The sequence below is a fragment of the Panthera leo genome, chromosome C1 (genome assembly GCF_018350215.1).
Source record: "Panthera leo isolate Ple1 chromosome C1, P.leo_Ple1_pat1.1, whole genome shotgun sequence".
NCBI classification, from domain to species: domain Eukaryota; kingdom Metazoa; phylum Chordata; class Mammalia; order Carnivora; family Felidae; genus Panthera; species Panthera leo.
In genome coordinates, this window is record NC_056686.1 from 20,033,430 (window position 1) to 20,051,506 (window position 18,077).

The 18,077-nt window shown below is 50.6% G+C and overlaps 2 protein-coding genes across 2 annotated transcripts; both read right to left on the bottom strand.

Annotated features, from left to right (window-relative positions):
- Positions 1-471: 471 nt before the first annotated feature.
- Positions 472-10,172, bottom strand: GPN2 (GPN-loop GTPase 2). Its single transcript, XM_042952187.1, has 5 exons — positions 9,626-10,172; positions 8,892-9,048; positions 6,440-6,600; positions 5,304-5,434; positions 472-1,589 (listed from the first exon to the last, which is right to left on the bottom strand). The coding sequence occupies exons 1-5, from the start codon at positions 10,034-10,036 to the stop codon at positions 1,517-1,519; spliced, it is 933 nt and encodes a 310-aa protein (XP_042808121.1). The 5' UTR covers positions 10,037-10,172; the 3' UTR covers positions 472-1,516.
- A 435-nt stretch (positions 10,173-10,607) lies between these two features.
- On the bottom strand, positions 10,608-17,538 carry GPATCH3 (G-patch domain containing 3). Its single transcript, XM_042952775.1, has 7 exons — positions 17,062-17,538; positions 15,326-15,750; positions 13,587-13,761; positions 12,851-12,910; positions 11,902-12,023; positions 11,653-11,780; positions 10,608-11,146 (listed from the first exon to the last, which is right to left on the bottom strand). Exons 1-7 carry the CDS (start codon positions 17,495-17,497, stop codon positions 10,930-10,932), a joined length of 1,563 nt encoding a protein of 520 aa, XP_042808709.1. The 5' UTR covers positions 17,498-17,538; the 3' UTR covers positions 10,608-10,929.
- Positions 17,539-18,077: the final 539 nt, after the last annotated feature.

The following is an 18,077-nucleotide window of genomic DNA, read 5'->3' on the forward strand; positions in this document are numbered from 1 at the left end:
CCTCACTCTTCTGCCTTCTGCTCTGACTCCTCCAATTGGGAAGCAAAGCTCCGTCACCCCCGTCTCAATGCCACTTCGGAACAGATTTTCCTAAGCTGAATTCTCCAACTGCCCAAACCCCCAGTGACCTATCTTCCCCTTGATTTATGAGTCAGTAATACTCTACAGGTGTTTAAATTCTTCCCCCTGATTGGCCACAAATCCTGTGGGAGAAGGGCCGTGACTTTTCACCATTAAGAAGTCGGCAAAGGGGCGCCTGGGTGGCTAAGTTTGTCAAGAGTCCGACTCTAGATTTCGGCTCAGGTCATGAATTCACAGTTCGTGAGTCTGAGCCCCACATCAGGCTCTCTGTGCTGGCAGTGTGAAGCCTGTTGGGAATCCCTCTCCCTCTCTCTGGCCCTCTCCGCATGCTCTCTTTCTCTTTCAAAGTTAACAAATAAACAAGAAAAGAAAAGAAAGAAAAAAAAGAAAAGAAAAGAAAAGAAAAGAAAAGAAAAGAAAAGAAAAGAAAGAAAGAAAAAGAAAAGAAGTCAGCAAAGTGGACAATGAGACAGCCAGGCTGACCCAAGTTCAAACTCATCTGTTTCCTCACTGTAAAATGGGGCTTCCTAATATTCCATCTTGTCTAGGTCTCCGGGAATGGCTGTGAGAGCCACAGGAGAACCATGTGTGTGGAAGCACTTTGTAAAAGGCCGAGCCCTTCTCACATGTTAACAGGACCAAGTGTCTGCAAATGAGACTTCTGGCACAGTTGCCATCGGTCCCCTGCTGCCTCCGGGCTGTGACTGCTAAGCCTGGACTGCCACCTATTGGTTGAAAATATGAATTACACTCAACCAGTTGCAAGAAGAACCAAAGGAAGCAAACCCCATTATTTCCAACCTCAAGCCACACTCCTTATGAGGTCATGCTGTATACTTAATATTTTTCTTTAAACAACTCACTTTTTGCAATTTCAAAGTAAACTTTTAATGACCAGTATAAATGGAAAACTAGTTAACCCTTGCCCCAAAGGAATAAAACCATAAAATAAATACCATGAAAACAAAACACTCAGATCTGCTAGGGAGCATCACCTGTGGAAACTCAGGCACCGGGCTCACTGCTACGACTGCGAATTTACAAAACTGCACCACCGGAGACTGAGTGTCAGTTCTAGCACAGTCCTGTGCTTGGACGGGAACGATGTCCTGTATGAAGAAATAGGCCTCTTCTAAGGGAAGGTCCCGTTCCCTTGTTCTGCCCCAACTCTCTGGACCTAGACGGTTGAGGAAAGCTTGGAGGTCACAAAGAGGAGAAAGTAAACTCTTGTGTTTGTAGCACATCCCATCGTAGCCCGAGTGGGGCCGGTGCTGAATTCCTGGCAACAGCAACCACTGAGGGTGCAGTGAGTGCTCTGCCCGGCTGGGGGAGACTGCTCTCGATCTGAGTCGGCAGGGCTGTCCGTGGTCATTGGCGGCTGCCGCTTTCTCCAATGCTGGGTTCTGCTTCTTGCCCTGCAGGGCCCAGCTCGCTGCTACAGCTGCATGGTTTCCTGCTCCACCGACTGGTCTGAGGATGCCAGGTACTTCTCCTGGAGGCCCAGGGTGCTGAGGGAGGGCGTGTCAAGGATGCTGGCACAGGCAAGGGTGGGGAACTGGTCTGGGCAGGATCCGACCTCTACTGATGCCGCGCGATAGCCACGTCTGGCGGATTCTGCTCCCACCCCTCTCCCTTTCTCACCGTTATAGCTCCAGGCAATAGGCACCCACTGGGTCTGAGAGGCCCCTCAAAACACCCAGACCCCAGCCCCTGGGTGGCTCAGTCGGATGAGCGTCCGACTTCGCTTCAGGTCATAATCTCACAGTTCGTGGGTTCAAGCCCCACGTCGGGCTCTGTGCTGTCAGCAAAGAGCCCACTTCGGGTCCTCTGTCCCCTTCCCTCTGCCCCTCCCCTACCTCTGCACATGATTCCTCTCTCTCAAAAATACACAAACATTGAACAAACAAACAATCCAGACCCAAATGCTTCTGTATTCGCCTCTTCCCCACATTGCTGAGGATCAAAGGACCAGACGGCACTAACCCTGCAGCTGTGTTAGGTCACGTGCTCTGGAGCCAGACCACTGGGGGTTTAAATCCTGAGTTTGCCACATCCTTTTTTCTCGTCTGTAAGATAGAGTTGTGAGGCTCAAAGAAGACAATACGAAGTGCCTACTATGGCATCTAGTACACAGCAGGTGCTAAGTGTTTCCGACTTCTCTTCTGCCACGGGAGGGAACTCAGGGGAGCTCAAAGATAACAACTAACTTCTGCTTGCGCTATCCGGTGCCTTCTACCTCTCTCTTTCTACCTCTCTGGGAGAGCAGGGACATGGAGTGGGAAGGATGCCAATCAGACTCACGGAGGAAAAGACTGTGATACTGCTGAGTGAGCCCCGTGAGGCTGGCCGGCCTGAGGCCTGGGTGTGGGTCTGAGGAGGAGATGGCAGTTAGACACGGAAGGATGGCCACCGTGGCTGTTCTACTAGGTGACTCCAGTGAGGTTCACCTAGTAGAAACTGAGGTTCCACAACCGGGGAGACTGAGGTTTGAACTGTCCTTCCAGCACATCCTGGGAGAAGGACCTTGGACCTGTCACTCTCACAGCCCCAACTGCCTCATCTATACGAAGGGACTGAAGGGCGCCTGGGTGGCTCAGCGTCCGACTCTTGGTTTCGGCTCAGCTCATGATCTCACAGTTCTTGAGTTCAAGCGCTGCATCAGTCTCTGCGCGGACAGTGCAGATACCTGGGATACTCTCTCTCTCAAAATAAATGAACTTGAGAAAAAAAAAAAAAAGAAGGGACCGAATGAGGATTAAATGAGATTTTGCCAGTAGAGTATGTAGTTCGCTAAATGATGTTCAGGGTACGGACTTTCTTTCTCATCTCGTAGGGATCCATCCACCAAAATCCCCCGCACCCCTACTCAAGCAGACTCTGAACCTGTGCCCCTTCCCCCTCTCTTTTTCTCAAGAAATAATGCCTTGTTCCTGTGCAAGTCGCCCCGAGAATCACTCAGGATGAGTGGAGTCCATCTTCCTTGACATGAAATAACCTCAAACTTGCATTTGGACTCCACCTGGAGTCCACATTCCTGGGCAGGGCACATGGAACCCTGCATCTATTTGACCATCTGTCTGGCCCTATCACTGCTCTTCAGCCAAAGCCCTGTCTTGCCCACGAGTCGTGCTATTCTACTTGCAACTCCCCAGACGTGCCTTGACCTTGAACCGCCATGCCTTTGTATATACTACTCTCTTTGCTTTGAATTCCCTTTCCCTCTTAATCAGCCTGGTTAACCCTCACTTTAAGATAACACAATTCCAGCGCCACTGCCTTGGTGAAGCTTCCTTGACCCACACGCTCCTCGGGAGAGCTGACGTTTCCCTTCTTTATACCAATCCCTAGTTATCTTTTTATAAAAATGTTTATTTATTTTGAGTGCACTCTGAGCGTGCTGGGGGAGGGACAAAGGGAGAGGGAGCGAGAGAATCCTAAGCAGGCTGTGTGCTGGCAGCACAGAGCCTGATGCGGGACTCGATCCCATGAATCGTGAGACCATGACCTGAGCTGAAACCAAGAGGCAGACGCTCAATTGACTGAGCCACCCAGGTGCCCCAATCCTTAACTGTCTTAGATGTGGAGTGAAGTTGAACCTTATGAGGATTAGGGTAGGGGGCAGAATCTAAAATCAGCACAAATAGGGGCGCCTGGGTGGCTCAGTCAGTTAAGGGTCCCAACTCTCGATTTCAGCTCAGGTGATATCTTACGGTTCAAGATATCGAACTGAGCTCGGAGCCTGCTTGGGATTCTCTCTCTCTCCTCTCTCTCTGCCCCTCCCCCCCCACTCTCTCTCTCTCAAAATAAATAAACGCAAAAAAAATTTTTTAATAAAAAATAAAAATAAATAAAATCAGCACAAATGCATACGGTTAAAAATACCTTTGAAAATCCCTTAAATCATCTATCAAAAAGTGTACCGTTTTACAAACAGAACCTTGCATAACACGTACGGATGCATAAAGTAACGCACAGCGTACAAAAAAATTCAGGACTACCGAAACTGCCCCTTCATGTGTTTGCTGAGCACCTGCTGTTGAACTTGCCGACATTAACTGCCAAGTGTGAGGTAGCAGCTTAACCCCTTCAGCAAGCACTGCGCGCTCTACCGCCATCATTTTATTTACAACCTGTCTGGTTCCCTGCGAGCTTGGTTTCCCACGTGTGGCAGGGCCGGACACAGATCAGAAGGTACTGGCTGGAATGATCTTCCTCCATACCAAGGGCTCTGGAGCCCCCCTGGTCTCCGGCATGCTGTGTAAGCGTCAAATGTCTGAAACCATCCTAGTGGGCCTGCGCTTCCCTGTCCTGCCTCACCCGCGGCCTCGGTGACCTGAGGGACACCTGCACGTGACCTTAGCTCCATCCCACTGGTCACGAATCCAGCTCCAGTTCCGGAGGTCTAGCTGACAGCTCTGGCTGTCGCACGGTCCCCTGAAACACAGCACATCTGCCAGCGTCCATCCCTCCCATCCAGGTGATAACCCTGTCCTCTTCCCTTCCTTTTCTTGCCTCAGTGACCAACAGAACCGCCCACACGTACCGCTGTATTAGCCAGAAACCTGGGAGTCTAACTTCTGGTCCACCTCCATCTATTCCCATAACCACCCAGTCACCAACGCTGGTAGCCCACCTCCTTTTATCCACTCTGTACCCTTCTTTCCGTTCTTACTACTAACGTTTCATCTCTTTCCATCTACAGACTGTAAACACTCTTGTGCCTCCGCTCACATCCCTTAAACGCAATTTCTGCACTCGGAGGGCTTTTAAATAACGTACACCTGACCATGTCACACCCTGCACAACCAGGCTATGCTGGTTCCCACCACCCACCCACAAGCGGAAGTCCACACGCCTCAGCAGGGCATGCAAGCCCCCCCCCCGTCAGCCCTGCCTACTACCCCTGCACCCCTACAGCCCCCTTTCCCTTTCACAGTCAGGACAAGAAGCAAACTGAACCCCTTGCATCTCTCCCAAACAACCAATGCCTTTTCATTTCTTTGCATCCGTATTTGCTGCTCCTTCTGATCAGTATCCTCCTTTGTCCTCAGGTACAACCAACACTGAAGCCATCTAAGGGACCAGCCTTTGCACCTGAGAGACAGTCACCAAGGAGCCCAACTGGTCAGCAAGAGATCAGTCATCTACAAGGGGAGATGTGGCCACTCCTGAGCCTCATGTCCCCCCTTGGCTGTGGCCTAGAGGCTAGAGAGCAAGGATACGAGGAGAAGTGGAAATCAGCTCCCACTGCAGCAGACATCATGGCCTCCAGGCTTCGCTGCTCTTGGACCCCGAAGCAGTAGCCATTGGCTTTATCCACAGCCTGTAGGACCCGCTGGACACTCTCCTTGTCCTGGGTGGGGAGGAGAGAAACAGCCTTGTGAGTGAAACAGAGGTATGTGGAACTGAGGACATTTCAAAGTGCCCGCAGCCTCCAAACATCCCTTTCAACCTTGCCTCACGCAGCTTCTGTGCCTGGAGTAGTTCCACTTGTCCCCAGAGGCCTGGCTACATCCCATCTCTCCTGACCACCAACCCACCCAAATCAGAACAGATAAGCTCCTCTATGCACACCCAAAGTCCCCTGGGTCTATCCTATAGCTCTGATTAGAGCTTACTTTTGACAAGTTATTAACTCATCTGCCTCCCCTATTTGACTGTGTGCCCCATGAGGTCAGGGACTTTTCTGTAGAGGTATCCTCAGTGCCTGGCACAGTACTTAGCTAACTTAGGCACCCAATAAATCTGCATATAATCTACTTGCTCATTCACATAAAAGTAATAAGACCAGTCCATACATCACATGATGGGAAGGAAAGATCAAAATAATGCACGTACAAGTCCTTAGCATAATGCCTAGTACAGAAAGCCTTCAATAAGTGGTAATTGTTAGGATTAATATTGTGGAGTTCACTTTCTCATTTCAGAGGAGAAAAGCATGGCATTAAACAGGGAAGAGATAAGTTTGCTCAAGTCCATGCACAGGGGTTGGGTACTACTTTGCAAAGTCAACACATAGTTGCCCATCCTAAATGAGGTCGAGAGACCTATCTTTAGCTTTGGTCAAGTCCCTTGATGGTGACTTTCTGATATCACCCATTTTCACATGGATGAGAGAACATGTGTAGAGAAAACCCAGCAATACAGAATAGACAGGGCCAAAGTCTGGTCTATTCTCTTTATTGGAATCCTGCCCATGACAGCCACTGGTCCTAAAACCAAGAGGACTGAATGATAGTTGGACCCAGGACAAAGACCACTGTTTGGGCCTTCCGAGCCTCCTGTACCCTTGCTTGGTGAAGTTCCAGGCACTGTCAGAGCCTACAGGCAAGGGAAGAGGCCTCTTAGTCCCTAGTACCTGAATGTTGAGAGGGATGAAGGAGACCAGACTGTAGTCTTCAATGAGCTGCACCAGTTTCTCATTGAGCTGACGGTAGTGGCGGAAGAAAGGGTCAGAAGCCAGGTGGTCGAGCAGGTAGGAGAGGTCCAGGACCTCTGTGTAGTAGTCCAGGTTGAAGGCTAAGGAGAGAAACTGGTGTTCAGGAGCAATTGGCATCAGGGTAAAAGACCCAAGGACAGGAACCACATTTCCTTTCCTTCTTCCTTTTGTCTTCATTCCCTCATTCATTCATTCAACAAATATTTGTCGAGGCAGTGAAATGAAGTTACTAAGAAAAAAATACTTGGTTTTACCCATTGGTTCTGCCACGTAGTAGCTACACAGGACTGCTGTGAGGACTAAATGCTATAAATCCCGATGTCTGGTACAGAGAAGCACTTGCTCAATGGTAACAAATAACGGTATCGAATGTGTACCAAGAACAGCGCTTGGTCCGTGCCACATGGAGCTCACAGTCAGGTAGTAGCCCCAGGACCCAGCACACGCACTATAAGGATTGTAGCAGCGTGCCTCTTGGATAAATCACTTTCCCTTCTGGGCCAGTTCCTTCTTAATGTAAAATGAGGACATCAGACTAGATGACTCGGAGTTCTATGAATACAAACTTCCTCTAAGAAAAGGAAACTGGGCCTCCCTGCACTGTCCATTTCTGCCAAAAAACTCAAGTCAGTTGGGCTACTCTATTGGTCTGGCCCACAGTGAGCTAAGGTAATCAGGCTGTTGGAGACTGATTGACCCACTCCCTGCATTCTGGCTCCTGTGTTCTAATCAGAAACTGACATCCCTCTGCCTGCAAGGAATAATGTTCCGGGCATTCCAACAAACTTCTTGGATTGCCTGATAGGTACATTTCTCCCCAGGAATTAAGCAGTTTGAGCCAGGTGCATGTGGGTTTAGATTTCATCTCAGCTAACACATCAGCTATGTGATTGACCTTGGGCTATTCATGTAATGTCTCTGGGCCTCAATGGCCTCATCTGGTTTGCACAACAGTCTTTTGTAAGGATGACTGGCCAGAGTCAGAGCTAGAAAGGTCAGGGATCACCATGTAGCCATCTGGGGCCATGAAAGGCGAGGAGAGGGGCTCAGGAAGACTGCAAATCTGGGCATTGATAAAATAGGGCTTCTGGGCTTAACAAGAGATGGACCAGGACTCTGAGCTGAGGTGGCCCCTCCAAGGTGCTGACATCCCTCCATGTCCTGACTGAGAGCCAGTAGGCCTCCCTGGACAATGCCCTGACACTTTATGACCCCATGATCCCAACAACCTTTCTTCCTGTTCCCTGCTGGTCATTTCAGTTTTTGTTCTCTAGGTTCCTTTGTGCCTGGAGATGCTATTTAGGGAGCTGATGCCCCCAGCTCAGGAGAGCACTAATTGTGCAGGAAAAAAATGCGGCCATGAGGCCCCTAGGCAACTCTCCTGCCTTGTGCCAGCCTGCTTCTCCCTCAATCTTTCCCACCCTGACAAAGGTGCCTCTATTTGTCCACTGGCTCAGTTGGAAACCTGACAGCTAGCCTTAAAAAAAAAAAAATTATTACTTATTTATTTTTAGACAGAGCATATGTGAGTAGGGAAGATGGGGCAGAGGGAAAGAGAAAATCCCAAGCAGGCTCCATGCTCAGGGCGGAGCCTGATGAAGGGCTCCATCCCATGACCCCGGGATTGTGACCTGAGCCGAAATCAAGAGTCGGACACTTAACCAACTGAGCCACCCAGGCACCCCTGAAGTCATCCTTAATTCCTCAGTCTCCACATCCAACCCACCAAGAGACCCTGTTTCTTGAGTAAGTTCTGGATCAATCCATTTCTCTCCATTCCCACCACCACTGCTTAGGCTGCTGCAAAAAACCTCCTCAACATCTCTGTTTGCATTCTTGCTCATTCTCATTCGTTCTCCACAAAACAGCCACAATGATGTTCTTAATTCGTGCTATTTCCTTGCCTAATATTCATCACTGGCTTTCCCCAGTGTTTCAACAGTACAGGTTCTAGCCCTGGCCCCCCTCTCTGACCTCATTTCCTACCACCCTTCCCCTATTGCTACCTCAACTACTCTGGGCTTCCTCCCCTCCCCCCACTGTTTCTTTAAACACAAAAAAACTCCTTCCCTAAGGGCCTTTCCTCCTACTGGTCCCTCTGCCTAGAACAGTTCAGCCTTGGCTGGCTCCTTCTCACCATTCAGATCTCATCCTCAAATAGCACTGCTCATTCAACTCACTCCCAACCATTCACTTTAATTCCTTTGCAGTGTACATATCACCATCTATAGCTCTCTTGTCCCCCAAATCTAGAACAATATCTAGCATACAGAGTGCACAAAATAAACAGGAGTCAGGACCTGGAGGCAGCTCCCTGCAGCTGAGATGTTTCATTCCCTACTCCTTGGCTGCCCAGAACAGGAGCTCTCACCCAACTTCCCATAGTGCTCAATGAGGTCCATCTTGGAGAGCAGGTTGACATGGGGCAGCTCCACATGTAGCATCGTGGCCAGAGAAGTACACAGTACCGAAATGAACTTGGCCGGGTCTGTGCAGTAATGAGAATCCACCAGGTGGACAGCAGTCAGCTGGAAGGAGAGGAAGAGACGGGGTGAGTGGCCTGGGAAGGCAGGAAACATCGGGGCCTACGTCTTTCTCAAGAGACTGAGGACTTCTGAGGACAGAGTACAAGCCTTCCCCATTAGTTTCCTCCTGCTTCTGCTCCATTCTAATAGCTACACTCATTTCCTTCTGCCAGGAGATATGGGGCATTATTCCTTACAAGATGCCTTGCACCACGTCTCCCGGTGGGCAACTAGTTCCATTCTGACTACATCTGACTCTATTTCATTTACTTTTGCCCACCAAGTCACAACAGCAATCACCATGCCACTTTCTACATAACCCTTTCCATACTTCTAACAACCCCAAATTGGGTGCTAGTACATCCATTGTGCAGATGAGAAAACTGAGGTTCAGAGAGAGAAACTGACTTACCCAGGACCACACAGCGAGTCAGTGGCAGAGCCTGAATTCGAACTCACACCAGTTTTACTCCAAAGCGACTCGGCCCCTACCTCGCTGTGTGACATGGGGGCGTGGCATCTGTCCTCCCTGTCTCAGTTCCTCCATCTGCAAAAGAAGCCTGCTCGACCCAAGACGCACCCTGAGGTCCCAATGCGCCATCTGGGAGAAGATGCTACGCAGAGCGCCGTGGTGCGTGCAGAGCTCCACCTGGCCTGGGCAGTCGAAGAGGAAGTAGTGGCCGCGTAGGGGATCTAGCTTGGCACGCAGCCAGTCCAGGTTGGCCTCCAGGTACTCCATGCAGTAGAGCAGGCCGCCGTTGGGCCCCAGCCGCAGCGCGTCCATCACGTCGCCCAGCCCCACCAGCTCGCCCACGTCCACAGCGCACTCGTACGGCAGCCCCTCGTTGGCCGGGTCCAGGTTCACCACCGCCACGCGCCGGCCCAGCGCGCGCAGGAACTCACTCATGCCCAGGCAGTACGTGGTCTTCCCTGAACCAGGCGGGCCGATCACCGCCTGCCCAAAGGCCGTGGTCGGGGCGGCCCCCGCCATAGGCTGCACGCAGCCCCGTGCGGAGCAAGTAGCTCGGCTGAGACACAAGCCGAAGGCTACGGTATCCCCGGCGTACACTTCGGCCCCGGGGTAGCCGAAGGAGGAACCGCAGACACCCGCGCAGTGTAAGGGGATCAGCGCCCGACTTCCGGACGACGTCGGAAACGACGGGAGCCCCGAGAGGAAGTCCCGCCCCCAGGATGACGGCGCGGCTTGACGCCTAGGGGCGTGGCGACGCGGAGCGTTTCCCCTCCGGGTTTGGGCTCCGCTAGCGGGTTTGGGGTGGTGGGGGGGAACTCTAGCCCAGATTTTCCCGACCTTTCCCCCGGCCCAAATTGGAAGATACAGAGAAATCTGGCAGTAAACTTCTTTATTCTCCCGTTAGGTCACAGACCCGGGCCACCTTCCCGCGACCTTTCCGTTGTCCGCTCCCAGCCAGTCACGGGTGGAGACGATGGAGGGCCCGCCCCAAGATCGTCTGTTCCCAAGCACCGCGGGTCCTCTCCTCTTCCAGGCCCGTTTCCCCCTCTTTCTGACCTTTACGGTGAACCACCCCCGCCCACCCCCCCCCGCTCAGCGAAGGTTGTGCTGACAACTTCAGTCAATCCAACTGTTCAAGGTACTGGAGGAGGCAACATGGGCAAGCCCAAACAGGGACTGGGGTTAGGAGACCACTGAGGTCATTCAGCCCTAATATTAAAAGAGGATAGGGGGCTTTTGGTAAAAATGTCCTTGAGGTAGAGCGCCAGAAGGCAAGTTCAGAACAGAACACTGTGAACAAGCTGCGCAGATTACTGGTCCCAGAGTTCTTTCGGCTGTGGTGGGACATAAGGCCAAGGCAGAGGGCTGCCACCGGTGCAGTTATGAGTGATACTAAGGAAGGCCCGAACCTGTCACTCATGCTCTGAGGGGTTGTCCAAGGCACAGCTGGAACTCCTCACAAATGCCACGTCCGCCCGAAACTTCATGCTGGTGGGTGGCTGGCGTCGGAGCAGCGACTCCCCTTGGTCTTGGGGTAGGGGCTCATCATAGATTGTGGAGATGAGCCCCAAGCCAGTTCCACGGGGTCTCTTCAGTTGCCCAAATGGCTGTAGCTTCTCTCCGTGGTACCTGCATTAAAAAGGGCTCAACTGAGAGGCCTGCTCTCAAACTCCAATAAAGGGTTGGGAAAAGACAGAGAAGTAGCTACTGCACGTCTGGTTTGTCCCACAGATCGAGCCTTTAAATTTGGATCTTTGCTCTTCAGTCCTCTTATCTCTCCGTCGACAGTGCCAGCAACCAGAGGTCTCACATATTGCCTTCATTTTAAATAATACATAGAGTTTAGAACAAACGGTCACCATTCTGTGACTTGCAGGCACTCCCTAACAGCAATCAAGTCCAAACTCCTCAGACCAGGGGGCATGACTTCCACAGGAGACCAGTGATCCTATCAAGCCTTAGAGCTTGGTCTAGAAAATTAATAGTGCCAGACCTACCTTTTCCTTCTAATTCTGCTTTGAAGCTCAACCCTAGGAGTCTCCAATACCCTTCCAAAACCAGAGGGAAGGGGGGAAACCAGGGTACAGATGAAAGCCTAGCTTGGGCCCCCAGGAAAGTCTCTTGGCCATACTCACCCCAATCCACGCTTGCATCTAGGGTGCTGGCCATCACTATCCAGGGCCTCAGGCACCCCTGAACACCGGCTGCCCAGACCCTTGCCCTCAGCCCAGCCCTGCTGCTCCATCACCTTCCGTCCAATGCCCTGTGGAGGGAAGGGCAAAGACTCAAGAGATGGGGCTGCGGGGCAGGGGGGTGGGGGTGGCAGAAAGAATGGAGATAGAGGAGGAAAAGAGAGGGGTCAATGGGCTAGACACAGTGCTTACCTTGGTGTGGCGCTCAAAGGTGCCCACTTGGCATTTGATCACAGAGCCATCCTCCTGGCCATCACGGAGTCTCCGTTCCAGACGCATTTGGACAGAGTCTCGGGCATCCTTGTCTCCACCATCTGAGGAAGCAGAGCTCAGTTTGTAGAAGGGTCTCTCTCAGCAGAAAGGGGGCAAATCAGGTTTCTAGGACCTCCTCACAAGACTTGCATATTCATCTTTATGGTGTTTTATTATTTTACTATGATCTCTCTCATTAGACTGGAGGCTCACCAAAAGTAGGAACCCTGGCTTTCCTATCTTACAGATGAGGAAACTGGTACAGAAAAGTCACCGAGCCATGAGATGAGAAACAGAATTAGAACTCAGGTCTTCTCCTCCTACCCCAACCTCTCCCAGGTCATTTTTGACTCCAGAGTCTAAATTCTCTCTTTTTTTAAAAATCTTTGTTGTTGTTTATTTTTGAGAGAGAGATTGAGAGAGCGAGTGGGGAGGGGCAGAGAGAGGGAGACAAAGAATCCAAAGAGGGCTCCACACTGACAGCAGAGAGCCCCATGTGGGGCTTGGAACTCACAAACCACAAGATCACAACCTGAGCCAAAGTCGGACACTTAACCAACTGAGCCACCCAGGCACCCCTCCAGAATCTAAATTCTCAACCAGAGCCTGAACACCTCAACCTCCCATTCTACCAGGGTCTGCCCATCAGAACCAGAGCCTCCTGAGGGCTGACCCCACATGTCCTTCCTCTACAAAGGAAAAGGGCTCTGCCCACAACCAGCACTTAATGCACACAACTAGAGATGATTTAAGAGAGGAACGCTCTCAGTGGGCTACCCCAGGGGAACTGGTCCTGTCTCGGCCTCTGCTAATCAAGCCCTAGTAGAGAGTCCTTGCAAGGTCAGGGCACCCGTTCCACCTCCCCATACTGTAATCCCTGGCCCAGTACCTCTGTCGTAGTATACACTCATGTCCACATCCCAGTCATCGGCTGTCTGTTCATCAAAGTCTGCAAATAAAAAGCATCAAAGAGAGTAAACTAAGGATTCGCAGTTCTGTTGAGAGTTAAATCTAGACTTAGACATATGTTCTAGAACTTGGGGATCTTTTTTTAAATGTTTATTTATTTTGAGAGAGACCAAGAGTGCACACGAGTGGGGCAGAGAGGTGGGGGGAAAGGGGGAGACAGAGAGAGAAAGAGAAAGAGAGGGAGAGGGAGAGGGAGAGGGAGAGGGAGAGGGAGAGGGAGAGGGAGAGGGAGGGAGAGAGAGAGAGAGAGAGAGAGAGAGAGAGAGAGAATATATCCCAAGCAGGCGCCACACTGACACAGGGCTCGATCCCACGAAATATGAGAATATGAGATCACGACCTGAGCTGAAATCAAGAATCAGATGCTCAACCGACTGAGCCACTCAGGTACCCTTAGAACTTGGGGCTTTTGGTTATATTTTAAAATATCTCCGCTGGGGGGCATTCAGAATTTGCAGGGGCGGAGGGCATTTTTTCCTCATTCCACTAATCCGCCACCCTCAAAAAGGATGACCGGCCTCTCATACACAATCAAGGTAAGTCTCTTCTCTAGCCCCAGATTTGGCCTCCTTGCCAGAGAATCCCCATGTGGAATGGAGAGCCCTGAGTGGATGCAGCAGGGATCACTCCTGCCCTTGCCTGGATGCCAGCATTACCTCCTTCCTCCTCCTGCCAGAACTGGGCATCAGTGTAGAATACCAGGCCGGAGCCGCCCTTCTCCCACTTGAGCTCGATTTCCTCCTCAAAGAGCCGCTCAGTGGTACGTTCCTGCCTGGTCACATCTTCATGCAGTGCCTCATGACGCTCCCACTCCTCACCGCGGTCATCGTCCTTGGAGAAGGTGGACAGAGGTGATCTGTCTGTTCAGCATCCTGACCTCATGCCCACAAGGAGGGCAGCTCAGAGCACAGCAGGCTCCATGCCTCCAAATTTCTCTTAGAAGCAACACACATTTGGTCCTTGGAGCCTTGCCCAACACATCTCTCCATCCCGTGTCACAACACTTGGTGCCTTCCCCCAAGCCCAACTCACTCTTATCCCTGTGCTTCTGGCCATGCTGTTCCCCCTGCTGGGACTATCTGCCCTCCTCTCCCACCACTTTCTCTTCACCTGGTGAATCCTCATCCCTCAAGTTCTACAGCCCACGTGAAGCCCCCACACTGAGGCCACAGCACTCTCACTCGTCTCCAAACTCCTCAGTTTGGAGGTAATCGGTACACGCTGTTTAGGCCTCTATACGTTATGTCGTAAAGAAAAAAGGGACAATAAGTAATACCTATTGTCTACTGTGCGTCAGGCCCTTCTCATAACTTAGCTCCTTTAATCACCCCAACAGCCCTGCGAGGTTGAGTACCATCATTCCCATTCTACTGATGAGGAAACCTGGGTCCAGAGGAGTAAGGTGATTTGCCCAAGATAGTACACGGAGAGTGGCAGAGCCAGCATTCAAACCCACGTGGCTACACCATACAACCTTTCCAGATGCTGCTGCTTTTTTCTTTTCAGGCAGTATTAAGGCTCTTCCAGGGCAGGAAATGGATCTTGGAATGTCTCTGGAATCCTGCGCTAGCCTATGTGTACAACTACTTGCCTAGACTTGCAGAATGATAGGATGACTCCTGGCTTGAAATCTTGGGGGCTCCTATCCTAGTTAAACTCCAAGAAGCCTCAGGAATCACTGCTGCAGAGCAGGCGCTGGGAAAAGTCCAGAGAGTACTACACAAAGGATGTAGTAGAGATGTTAGCAGCTCTGGGCTGGCGGTTGAAAGACACAGATGAATTATTGTTTTACCCAGAGTATGCACACGCACAAAGTTTCCCCCCAAAGCACACCTTTCCTAATTTTACGGATGAACACCCAAATCTGGAGAAAGAGGTAGAAGAAATGTCTATCGCACGTGATAAAAAATGAGAGTGGAAGCTGGTGTTCAAGCCACAGACTCAAGGTCAGAAAATAAATGTGATTTCTCAGCCACGTAATAAAAGCACACAGAGGTTAGACAAGCAGCAAAGGGGACCAAGTTCACATCCCACATCTGCCTCTAATTCCTTAGATGATTTTACTTCTTGGTGGGTACATTTTCATCAATGAAGAGGACCCTCCTTACATTCCTTCTAGAGAATGCAAAGAAGGTCCCTTTGAGAATCTTCCGATAAGCTCTGGCCTCTCTCCTCAAAGAAATGCGTATTTGCACATGCAAATGCAGTTTTATAGTTTTATATTTAATTGCAGGGAGTTCTAACTCTTTGGAATTCTCCTGAGAACTGCCCCACCCCCACCCCACCCCACCGCCAGGTTTAGAACTATTGTAATACACAATTGAAGAGTGGTAGTATATTGATGGCCGAGCCTCTCTAAGCTGTCAGCAAAGAAAGGGTAGCTCGCTCTACTCACGTCATCTGAGTGTGACTCTTCTTCCTCCTCCTTTTCCCCTTCCTCCTCTGGCTCTCCATAGGAGCTGGCTGGTATGTCCGCCAGGCAGCTTCCTTGGGGTATTTCCTCGCCTTCGGCGGTATACACAAGGTCTTCCTGCTCCACAGTCTCTGAGTCCTCATACTTGAAAGGTACGTTGCCATAGCGCCGGGAAGAACCTGTCTTGGGAAACTGGAGCTGCAGCTGGGTGATGATCCGAGGGGGTAGGCGGCAGGCCCGGATCAATTCCAAAAAGACCCGCAGAGGAGTCCCCACATTTCCATTGGGCATCAGCACTGGTGGGTTCAGCTCTGGCAGTTGCCTCAGGTCAGCCAGAGTAAAGGCTTCACTCTGGGCTTTCCGACTCTGCAGCTCCTTGCGGGTTTTGAAAGGAAAGGAGCCGAAACCTTGGAAAGCAGAAGGAAGAATGGCTCTTGAAACCTCGAAGCCTCCAGCAACACTTGGGCCAGAAATTGGCTCAGATCTTTTAGCCTAATGCTGTTCCTCCCTTTCATACTTTTCCAGAGTAACTTCCTCCATTTCCTGACCAGAACCACCTAAAAATTTCATGCCATTTCTCATCACCTCGGCTGAGCACACAAGTTTCTTTTAGATCTGGTTCCTGTCGACTTTTTGATTCTCAACTGCCACCAACCCCCACTCCCTGCGCATCCTCAAACCATGTGCTTCAACCATACCAAACAATTTAACATGCCCTGAAAGTTCCATGGACTTTCACATCTCTGTGTCTCTGCAAGTGCCATTTACTTTGAACACCGTTCCTTCCCACAAACTCCTGTTTATCTTTCAGATCCAGATGAAAAGCCACATTTCCTGATCCCTCTAGGAGAGCAGTTTCTCCCTCCTCTGTCATCTCACACTTGCTGATACAGAGCATAGGCTCTGGGTCAATATGCCTGGGTTTGTACTGTGACCCTGCCGCTTCCTAGCTCTGTAACCTTGGGCACGTAACACACCTTCTGTATCCCTCAGTATCCTTACCTATAAAATGGGTAACAATAGCTCCTACCTTATAGGATTGTTGTGAGGAGTAAATAAGAAAATGAAAGGCTTAGAACAATGCCTAGTAAGCACACAGGTAGTGCTCAGCAAATGTTAACAATTAGAATGCCATCTCTGTGACACTTTTTTACAGATCTGTTTTCCTCTCTGAATCCTGAGCACAGACTATGTCTGTTTTCTGCACAGCAGCGAGAATCACACTGGGTGAGCACAAAAGCTAGATTTGTCGAATAAATGAATTAGAGAACTCTGCGCTGTTCCCTGCCACCCATCAAAGTGACTTCCAGAGCTGTCCAGAGAAAAGAGATTGTCTTTTCATTTGCATCTTGCCAAGAGAGGGCTGGGTAGGAAGCAACAAAAAAATGTAATAAAGACAATAAGTGAATAAGAAGCCTCGTTTCCCTTTTTTCCTTCTATGTCAGTGCAATATCGACCTCTCAGAGAGCAAAAAAAAAAAGTCTCAGAAGAAATGTAATAAACTGGAAAAAGAAGGATCATCCCAATAGGCCTCTTTCCGTACCCTCCCCCCACGACCTCCACCCCTAAACTTAACATGGCGTTGAGCCTGAAGCTCTGTCCGGCAATGACCTAAACTCTTAAAGAGCCTGATAATCAGAGACCTGACTTATCCCCTCATGAAAGGTGTCTCTGTTCCAGGGCCGGTAGGCTTAGTCTATTATCTTCCCCATCCGTACCTGATGCCTCAGTAGGTAGCCGAAGTCTGCGGATGTAACAACGACCCGGCAACCAAGTCCCCTGAGCATCCAGCCACCGGCGGCCGGAGTACATGCGAAGAAGCTGCTGGGCCTGAGCTGTCCCCCGTACCGAGATGACGCAGCAGCAGGTGCGGGTTTGGGCGGGAGCAGAGTCCGGAGGGGAAAGAGTGCGGGCATCGGTGACTGAAGTCTGGGCGAGAACCTGGCCGATAGGAGTTGGGGCAGAATCGGGAGAAGCCTGGGAAGGAGCCCGCTCAGGCCGATGCCGGTAGTGGAAACACAGGAAACCACAGTCGCGCTGTTCTCGGAACTGGCTAAAGTAGTTCCGGAGATGGGCAGAGCGCAGAGCCGAGGGAATGCCGCTCACTATTAAGTAGACTGTGGCCTCCTCCTCCGCCTCGCTGGGCACCGCCATCTTGCGTTGTCACATGATCGGCTGTTTCCAACTCTCGCGAGAATATCGCGGCACCGAGGCCTCCGTGGTGCGATGATGTGTAACTGGTGATTAGTCCGTCGGGTGGTGGTTGAGGAGCTGAGAAGGCGCGGGATTTGGGGTCGGTTTCCCACAGAGAGCAGCCAGCGATGATGAAAACATCACTTGGGAAATGTGTTTACAGATCGCTTTCATAAGACTCTGATGATGATAAAATTAGAAGCCTGAGGGAGGGGCACTTTTTAAGATTTTTAGTTGTTGGGGATTTCCCACACCTAATCTCAGTTTTCTCAGTTTAGAGACATTTTAGTGGTTCATCCATCCACTTCTTCCAAAGCGTATTCATGCACTCCCACACATCTCTAAGAAAGAGATAATCCAACTGAAAAGTGGACTAAACATCCAATTAACAATGAAAGAGCATCAATCGCATTAATTATCAAGGAAATCTAGTGAGACGTACTTAACATCCACCAGATTGGCAAAAATTTTTAAATCCTAGGTACTGGTGATAGTGCAGAGTAACTGGATCTCCCATGCACTGCTGTGGAGTGGAAACTAG

Coding starts and splice junctions, on each gene's coding strand:
- GPN2 (XM_042952187.1), bottom strand. CDS start 10,036: ATGGCGGGGGCCGCCCCGACCACGGCCTTTGGGCAGGCGGTGATCGGC. Junction 9,049..9,625: donor TGGCGCATTGGGACCTCAGG/GTGCGTCTTGGG, acceptor CTCTCCTTCCAG/CTGACTGCTGTCCACCTGGT. Junction 6,601..8,891: donor TGAGCACTATGGGAAGTTGG/GTGAGAGCTCCT, acceptor TTCTCTCCTTAG/CCTTCAACCTGGACTACTAC.
- GPATCH3 (XM_042952775.1), bottom strand. CDS start 17,497: ATGGCGGTGCCCAGCGAGGCGGAGGAGGAGGCCACAGTCTACTTAATA. Junction 12,911..13,586: donor CTGGCAGGAGGAGGAAGGAG/GTAATGCTGGCA, acceptor TTTTATTTGCAG/ACTTTGATGAACAGACAGCC. Junction 12,024..12,850: donor GAGTGTATACTACGACAGAG/GTACTGGGCCAG, acceptor CTGCTTCCTCAG/ATGGTGGAGACAAGGATGCC.